A 10,149-nucleotide genomic window follows, 5' to 3' on the forward strand; every position below is an offset into this window, starting at 1 on the left:
GTACCACTCCATGTAATTAAGGCAAATGGCCCAAGTCAACACAAGGTCATTCCCCCTCCTTTCAGTGCAAAGAGTAGGCAAACCCCAATTTTCCAAGATGACTATGCTTTCTCTTTAAAATAACTTCTGTATTTTTGAAAGTACAGCAGGCACTACAGTGTCTAAGTACTGTTACTTCAAGAAGAGCAGGGAAAGCGTCAGGGATATCTACCAGCTAGGGGGGAAGGGGTGCAGCCAGCTGTAAGCAGCCCCTACAAGGTTATATTAGAGCTGTAGTTAATCGTCACTGCCAGATTTAAGGATTCTATTAAAAAAACATGCCTGGAAAAGTTCCTATAAACTGAAGAATCTCCATCACGATAATCACTCCCCTTGCCCCAAACTGCCCCCCCCCCTTCCCAATAGTACATCCAAGAAAGACTGAATTTTCACATATTTGAAGATAAGTCATCTGGCTGAAATGTGTCCCATATTTTCCAGGTTGGAGCAAAACTCGTTTGGTTGTTTGGATTTTTTCTTCTTAATGTTACAGTTCTGGGAAAGAGGAGTGTAATTTTGAAAGCAACAGCTTGCATTAAAAGTATCACAAATACTTCACAAAGGGAATTAGAAACTTCAAGCATGGCTTATAAATAGCTCACAGTGAGAAATGCTTTACAACACAACCTCACATTAATTATTGTAATGCAAACATGAAGGAAAAAAAAAAAAAAAAAAAGAACTGCAATCTGTTCCTGGACAGAGAAAAGCTCTGGAACCTCTTCAATATAGGGAATATTTCCAGGGAAAGAAAAAAAAAGAAAATCCATGTGGCCACAGAAGTTTTTAGCGTAATTGCTGTGGAGAAAATGAGAAAATAAATCAAGAGAATTCAAACCATTTCAGCCTGTTAAAAATCTCCCTATTTGTAAGCCAATGCTTTTTTGGGCTTAGCAATACATTTACCACCTTTTTGGAGAAAGCAAGCTACCATTTTATAGACTGCACTGATCCTGAGATGATGAAGTAATCATAAGGCATTTCTCTTGAAGAGGAACAAGTGATTTTTGAACCTACCACTTGCACAGTTTGGTTACTAAGGCTTTGCACTGAAGACAGGATACACCCACCGAAACTCTCGTCCAGATAAAAGCGGGAAACTCCTTAAAGGTCAGTTGAAAGAAACATGCTCACTCTCATGTTACAGCTTTTAATGTCTTCAAGACATTAACATGTTACATAACATGTTCATAATCTCTAGAAATCAAGTAACTCCTAAAATAATTAATGAATCAGTCCAGAAATAGTTTTAGATTACAAGATTTGACCCTCTTCCCTTGGATAATCTAGGTTTAGTATTAAGAAGTTCGTGAATAGAATAAACTTAACACCATCATTAACAGGAAAAGATAAAACAATTAACATAAGTATAGTTACCGGACACATACAACTAAAATATGGAAGAAACCCATTAGTAACTGTCTATCAGTAAGAGCTATGCTCTAACACATTTATATATAGCAAAAATTAATGTTTTCAGACTGTGGTGCCCGCAGTTTTGATTAGGTTTAAAAGCAAAGTTCCCCAAACATCACGACAGATACCTTGATAGGCAGGTTCACAACTTTTTTTTAGAACTTTTCCCAGTAAATCCAAAAGTTTTAATTGTTTGTACTTCTCCAATTTCCCCTGATAGCATGTGAGTTACGGGAAGTAGATTCATTATCCAGTTCAGAGAGTTATCATCTCCACAGACACTGCAAGTATGATTTCAGGTTTTTCAGTCTTCACATAATTGTTACTCCTCCTTTTCATGACAAAGATTAATTGAGAATGGCAGTACCGCTAGGGTAGGCACCTATATAATCAAGGCCATTGTCATCTATTCTTGGTGTCATAACCCAGACTGCCACCTCACAGGCTTCTCCATGAATACAAAGCAAATGAAATGGTGAAAATTAGGAAGATTACAACAAGAACAGTACTGTATTTGATTTCAAACACTATTACCTGAAGGTAATTTAGCCTATTGACGCTTGTAATAAAGTCTAGTACTCATGAAACAACTTTACATAATTTGTTAAACCAGTTTTAAAGATCTTCCCCTTGAAATTTTTTTTAAGAACTCAAAGGCTCTCTTTTTTTTGTCCTATACTTCAATTAGATGCAAAACATTGTAACCAATTTGGTGGTGACAGGAGTTAAGGAACCTTGCTGTGAGATTTCACAACAGAGCACAGCACAATAGCTAAAGAAAATAATGGTTGTGGCTATGGTAACCCAAAGTGAGATATGTTATTTGCATCAGTTTATAACCATATTGAGATGCAATTTTCACTTTACTGCTATAACAGGCCATGATTGATGTAATCACAAATGACCCATCACAACATGAAGTCACAAAGTATTTTTTAAAATTGTTTCTGAAAAGCATTCATGAGAAAAAAATGCACAGATTGACACTTGACATCTCCCAGGCAACTTTTAAAAAAAAGAAAGAAAAAGATTTCTGCTTAAAATTATTCTGCTTGTTCAGTTTATGTTCTTCATTTCTTTTCTCACCCCTTTAGTTAGCGCTAAAAATATCTGCTTAAAATACCTGCTACTAATGTCAACAGCAAAACTCCCATCAGCGCCAGCATGGCCTGGCTCCAGGTAAATCACTTGCAATCAGCAATATAACAAACAGAACTGCTGACTAGTACCTCCCAAATTATTATTTTGAGTTGAGTAAATCTAGCTATTAACATACATATAATACATATAATATCTGGCCATGCATTGTCAGTTTACTAGAACTTTAAAATTCATCCATCATATTGCCAGTCCTCAGGGTTTGGTCTCTCCTTTCATTTCCCACCTCAACGTCAGCTGCGTGATATCACAGTTGGACACTCTGCAGAAGACCAGGCAATCTGAACACAGAATGATTATGATCAAGAGAGTTGTTTAAAAAAAAAGAAGAAGAAGAAGAAGAAAAGGGGGAAAAAAACCCACGATGAACAGAAATAGAGCTACTGGAATTGTAAATTGAGACATGCCAAATGGGATTAAAAATCACTAGAATTTCTTATGAATACCAAATTCTAGGAAATCTTACTGTTTTCTCATTAGCAAACCAACTGTGAATGTTTTACTTGCACGAAATACCCAAACCCATTCTTTCACAGTATCCAGTTTTGGACAAGCTTGTATCTTTGCCTATCACCACTTTGTCCTCTAACCCCAGCACAGAGCATTTCAAGGTCAGTTTTATTTGGAGTCAGATTTACTAGGAAGATAATGGAGCTACGGGAAATCTCCTGTGGTCATATCTAGTGCAGTCCTTACTCCTAGGCATAAGAAAAAGCAGCTATTGTGCAAATACTTGCTTTTACATTCAGCTACTGCCTTAGGCAAAATCCATCATCAATATTTCTGTGAATAAGGAATGATTCTACACATATCTGCATATCTGCATGTTTCAGGTATGTTCCAAGATCTATTTTGTTCAGGCAGAACAAAAACATCTGGAATGTCTAAGAAACCTTCAAAGAAGGTTGCTAGAGAAGAGCTTGCAATCTCCTGTTAAGTCACCTATGCCATCTGTCCAGAATTTCCTCAAGAAATTACTATGAAAAGATACAGCCAAGAACATAACAGTTTCCTCAGACTTCTTTGTAGATGTGTTCTTGATGTTCAGAATAATTATTATCTCAACAAGATTCGACAATAATCTCAGACTTTTCTTGGGTAATTGAAGGACTTCATGAATGGTAAAGAGGTTTTAGTGTCTTAGTCCACGTACAGATGAAAGCCATGAACATAGAAAACTCTTACAAAAATATCTCCTTAGAGAAAATTATTAGGATTTTTTATGTTTACTAAATAATTTGACAGCAGCATTCCATTCCCTTTTTTTTCAGGGGAAGGAATAGGTTTTGGAAGGGGAAGGAATACGTTTTGGCAGAGACACAGGGTGCTACTTTGGCTCAGTCGTGCTCTGTCCGACAGGCTCTCGGGCCTCAGGATGAGCAGCTGCAGCCTCCCGTGGCTCCTCACCCGGGGTCCTGCCCAGGGCTCAGCATGGTGACTGCCCCCACGCAACATCTACGCTACGCTTCCGCGCCAGATAGTGACAGGGTATGGATTATGACTCTGGCAATACACCGGGCTTCCAGAGCTGTGGTTTCTATGATATTCATCCACTGTGACCTAACTACGTTTATGCAACTGGACTTATATATGACAACTGAGCTAGACTTTATTGAAAGGAAAAGATCAACCAGCTCCAATCAGAAGCAGCAGCATTCTAAAATACTGCAGTCAGTGAAAAACATTTAGTAAACTTAATTTTATGCCTGCCTGAAAATTGCCCATGAACAGTTAGCAAGATTCTCAAAGGTGCTCATTATCTGGAGGATTATTCCCGATGTGCAGTCAGCTCAGAAAAGGTTTGCTGCGACTACTCTCAGGCCCGCTCAGGTCAATTACTTACCCGGGTTACACAATAGCGCTCCTGTTCTCTAACTGGATGACTTCTCTGGCTTGCACAGCATGAACTGTGAACAGCACAATTAAGTACACAGCTTTGAATCACAATATGGGAGCATTATGCTAAACATTTGCTTTTCAACATCACCTACCCCAGCAAAGCTTGAGCCTTCGATTACTAATAGGATGACAGTGAGGTTGAGAAAAGGGACAGATTGAATTAAAACATTTTTAAGAACAAGAATCTAAGAGCTTAACTTCACTGCTACCCTGCTAAAAAAGCTTTCTTTCCCTCCACAGAACAGAGGAAAGAAGGTGACACATCCCTTTGCCTGTGACAGTGTCCCCAAATGTGGCACGCCCTATCCCAACAAACAAAATCCAAAGCTGACACAAACTCTCTGCTCTCTCTGTGACAATTCATATCCTGCCACTAGAGGGTCTTCAAACAAATTTCAACAAAAAGTTCAAGAACATCATGGCAGAATTAAAAAAAAAAAAATCATTCTGACAGTGACAATACATTGAATTCAGTATCAACACTAGTAACACAAAAAACTTATTCATGAATTTGGTAGGCATTTTAACTTTTAAGGCAGCTTTTGAGATATTAACCATTGAATAGGTCAGAAATATTCTGAAGAACTTCCAGGCTCTTTGCACTGGGGGTTACATGAACTGCTAAAGGAACAACAGTAACGTACTGACATGAAAGTGCTTTCAGTTGTTGTTTGAATGCTCATTTGAAAGTAGTGACCTTATTTCATTGTAGCTCAATCCTCCTCTCTTCCAAATGAGATAGGTGACACAAACGTTTAACAGGCTCTGAGCACATTAATTTTACACTTTTATTTAATTTTTTTGTAATTCTTGTCCCTGACATGCAAGCCTCTCATATTGCAGGGCCCTCTCATATTGCAGGGCAGCAGAGTTTAGTTTCAGGTCACAAGGCCTTACAAGGGAAAGGTTTATTTACATTATGGACTTYGTTATTTTGAATAATTTTGCAAGATGCCTTTGTGACTAACCTTAAATGCAGGAGTAGTTCTAGAGAAGTTCAGATTAGGCATTTGTTTAGTTCCTTGCTGATTCAGGGTCTTTAATATCTGAATTTGGTAACTGCTGACATTCTTGACTGCTAAATCCTCACTGATGAAACACATTACAGTGCTTAGTTCATGTTTTTCTGCCTAAACAAGCCATGTATTTTCTCTCTTATGCAAAGTCAGTATTACTGGAATTACTGTGCAGGAACAATGTTACTGGAAACAATTTGTATGAACTTTTGCCCTATGGCCAAAAAAATTCAAGTGACATAGCTACTTGTCTAACCTCCCTCCCACTCTGAATCTATAAGGAGTGCGAGACTGGTCCTGAAGGGGCCAGCAATCATTCAGCAGGAATGGCAGAGCAAGACTCCTCACAGCAAGTTTTCTTTTGCATTAGCACTATTTGCAAATTTTGTTTGCCTTATTTTCTGCTGAAACGGTTTTTGGTCTATAAACCAAAAAATCAGTTGAAGCAAGAACATGAACTTTAATCTTCCACTTCACAGCAGAGTGGGAATAGCAGAGCTATTTCTGCTGTTCTGTGATGGGTGTCTCTCTGTTTTGTTTTTTTCCCCTACAACATCCTAAAAAAGTAATTAAGTTTAAAATGTCACTTGTCAGGAAAAGTATAGCCAATTCACCCTTAACCACTTCGCCTGCACTTTGCTAAGAAGTTACCATAGGGAAGACACGAAACATTCCAGACCTAGGAATCTAAACTCTCATTTTTCTTTAGAAAAAATAAGTAGAAAAGAACTTAACAAAACAAAAAAAAGAAGAAACTTATTTCAGGAGACATCAATTTGAGGGCCACTATAAGAATTATTCATTCTGGACAAACAGTACCTGTAGATTTCATAACTGACCAAAAAAAATCCCTCCCAATAGCTTGGAATCTTTCTTCTAAATGGTAGAAGGCTTGTGTTGTTTCTAAACCTTTTAGAGAGCACAACATCATGCATCACAGCCATGACATTACTGGACTGAAAAGCTATTTTACGTAATTTTGCAGCTTGTAAGATGCACTGATGACAGTTTTCCTTTCCTTTGCATATCTGCACAGTATGCATGGTAACTAATGCACCTACCTCTAATAAAGAAGAGATGCAGAAACATATAGACATATTTAGAGAATGCAAAATATAGTTTCCTAGAATAGTTTATCATATGGAGAATATTAGCAGCATATAGGTTTTACAAATACTTAAGTCCATTAAATACACTGATCTACATAGCTCACACTCAAACCCAGGACTGAGAAATTTCTTCATTAACACAGCCTTCTAGATGTTATGTTTTTGCTATGTTACAGCATTTCACACTGTCTTTTTTCCCACTGAGGTTTCCAGTGTAGGTGCTTATCAGAGATTCACAATGAAGCCAGAAAAAAAAAAGAAGAAAAAACTCTTACCAGAACAGGAATTTTTGTTTGGCCTTTTTCAGGATTCTGTGTTCTAGTGAATATAATGGACTGTTACAACAACAGGATATATTGGCTCTCCAAACATCACAGTACCATTCATAAATATGTTATAAATAATTCACAGATATTACAAATGAATATGTATTACTATATAAGAAATCATAAATATCCATAAATCAAAAAAATTCATAAAAATAATAAAACTCATAAATATCCATAAATGCAGAAAATCACGACTACGTTTATTTACACGGGTGGTGTGGAAACTTAGAAAGGATATTTCTAAGACAAGGCTTTTATTTTTTATCTGAAACCAATCTGTTTTGTACTAACCAAAGTAATTATTAAATATTTCAAAGACTCTTTTGTAAAGCTTGTCTGTTGCATGCTTCTACTCTCCTTCAGCTCTGAAGCTGTGTAACAGGAAAAACCCATGAATGTGGAGCCGTACTGACCAGCTACTGGTGTGTCTTGGAGAGTCAGCACTAACCCCGCAGGTTTAAGGCAGCTTGCCTCATTTCTGTGAAAGGATGATAAACAGAATCCTTTGCAGGAAATACCCTGAGGGTAAAGCAGGCTTCAGGGCTGGCAATTCCCTGGACCAAAGGGAGCTTAAAAGCAGCCTGGTGCAGGAGGCAGGACACAACCACAGCAGTCAGGGAAGGCCTGCTGCTGGGTACCTTGCTTAGATACGCACATACTTTGAGCACTAGCCAGTAAAGTGATGCTGTTAATAGATTGCCTTATCTTCCATGGTACACAGATGATGTAGTTTTTCTCCATGAAAAATAAAGCCTAGTTTGGGGGAAGAGGAGAAGGAAGCCAGCAAGAATAATTAAATTGTATCAATTTATTTCTAGACATTTATGGATTCTACTTGGATTCTGATCTTTACATGGGTAAGACAACATTTACCTAGTCTTTTCTCTACTGTAGTTATGTTTAGAATCAGTACAAATCTGTTTTATTTCCAGAGCATGTTACTGTTAGCTAGGCAGACATTAGCATCATCTAGACCGAACAGGAATTGTAGATATTCACGTGCATACTAGCCAACGAATTTATTGATCCTAAGATAAATCACATTCTTTTTCACTCTAAGCAATTTAAGAAATGTTGCATAGCATATTTTGAAAGATTACAAAAGTCCAAAAAAGACTAAGCAGCAAGAAAATGGTAAGAAACCAGAGAGGGTTTACAGGAAGTTAACTGAAAAGCCAACATGCTATGCATACTTAATTTTTTTACTAGATATTATCTACAATAATTTATCAATCATAAAATCATTCCTTTAGTTGTAATGCTATATTCTAGTACAGTATCTTGCATTGTGGTACTTCATGAGAAATAAAGGATATCTGAGAAAAACGTTGGTAGATGTAGCTTATTAAGGGCCAGTCATATTTAAGTTCATTTTTCTTGCCCTAGGCTTTTATGATCTAGCAATGGAAAATTTTTATTCATGTTTTTCAGAAGTAACAGAGAATTCCAAGAAATGGAAGCTGCTGCTAGTAAAAGAAGAAAAGCAGAGTATCATCAGGGTTAATAGCACCTATTTGAGATCCATGAATGATTACAGAGCTACTTTTCTATATCGAACTTTCAAGTTTCATTAATAATATGCTGCCTCTCTGGGACATAGGTACATTCTTGGCAAGAAGGCTATTTATTCATTACACTGAATAGAAGAGCTACAGGAACAATGGCTTCAAAGGTCTCATGCTTATACGTTTTGACAGTAGTTTGCTGGGCAAGTGCTCTTTGGTACTTAAGTATAACTCGTCCTACTTCTTCCTACACTGGCCACAGACAGTTCAATAGCATATCAATAGCCAGAAAAAACGTCTCCTTTGGCAATATAAGAACTCGACCTATTAATCCACATTCATTTGACTTTCTTATCAACGAACCCAATAAATGTGAGAAGAGTGTCCCTTTCTTGGTCATTCTTATCAGCACAACTCACAAAGAATTTGATGCAAGGCAAGCAATTCGAGAAACGTGGGGAGATGAGAACAACTTCAAAGGAATTAAAATTGCCACGCTATTTCTTCTTGGAAAAAATGCAGATCCTGTGCTAAATCAAATGGTAGAGCAAGAAAGCCAAATTTTTCATGATATTATCGTGGAGGATTTTATTGACTCTTATCATAACCTCACTCTGAAAACTTTAATGGGGATGAGGTGGGTAGCAACATTTTGTTCAAAAGCAAAATATGTTATGAAGACAGACAGTGATATTTTTGTAAACATGGATAATCTTATTTACAAGCTGCTCAAACCCAACACCAAGCCAAGGAGAAGGTACTTTACCGGTTATGTTATAAATGGAGGACCAATAAGAGATGTTCGCAGTAAATGGTACATGCCTAGAGATTTGTATCCTGATAGCAATTACCCACCATTCTGTTCAGGCACTGGCTACATTTTTTCAGCTGATGTAGCAGAACTAATTTACAAAACCTCCCTTCACACCAGACTTCTTCATCTTGAAGACGTGTATGTAGGACTCTGTCTTCGGAAGCTTGGCATTCACCCCTTCCAAAACAGTGGCTTCAATCACTGGAAAATGGCCTATAGCTTGTGTAGGTACCGCAGAGTGATTACAGTGCACCAGATAACGCCAGAAGAAATGCACAGAATTTGGAATGACATGTCAAGCAAGAAACATCTCAGATGTTAAGATTTTTACAGATGTAAATACCTTTTTTGTTTTGCTTCAGTTTGGTTATTTTTTGACAGAAAGTGATCTGCTGATTTACAGGTTAAATTGTGAGATACTACCTGTGAGAGGGTTTTTAATGACTGATTTCTCATTCTCTTTTTGACTACTGGTTTACAGACGTCAGGCTCTTTTCACAAGAACGTTACACCAGTCAAAAGGGTCTAGAGTTAAAGCTCAGATTTTGTATATTATCCCCTATCACACACATCAGCTCCTGCATCTGAATGTAAAAGGACAGTAATAAACTATCCTGAGCTGCTGAACAGTTCATGTCCTAGCCTCTGAGATAAGACTTAGGCCCTAAGAAATGAAGAATTAAAAATATACTTTTATCCCTTTTTGACACCCTACAATCATCCTTGTTTAGAGCTTTATTAATAATTTACATGAAATAAATTTGCACTGATCTCATACACCTAGCCTGGCATGCATATTTTAGAGTACAATGCATGCAATCTCAAAACAGCTTACTGACGGTTCAGCAGCAGAATTTAGACAGG

The 10,149-nt window shown here is 37.4% G+C and overlaps 1 protein-coding gene across 1 annotated transcript; it reads left to right on the plus strand.

The window, feature by feature from the left end:
* The first annotated feature begins 8,626 nt into the window (after positions 1 to 8,626).
* B3GALT1 (beta-1,3-galactosyltransferase 1) lies at positions 8,627 to 9,854 on the plus strand. Its single transcript, XM_026091247.1, has one exon. The coding sequence runs from the start codon at positions 8,627 to 8,629 to the stop codon at positions 9,605 to 9,607; it is 981 nt and encodes a 326-aa protein (XP_025947032.1). The 3' UTR covers positions 9,608 to 9,854.
* The last annotated feature ends 295 nt before the right edge of the window (positions 9,855 to 10,149 follow it).

This window comes from Apteryx rowi, unplaced genomic scaffold (genome assembly GCF_003343035.1).
Source record: "Apteryx rowi isolate R43461 unplaced genomic scaffold, aptRow1 scaffold_121, whole genome shotgun sequence".
NCBI classification, from domain to species: Eukaryota; Metazoa; Chordata; class Aves; order Apterygiformes; family Apterygidae; genus Apteryx; species Apteryx rowi.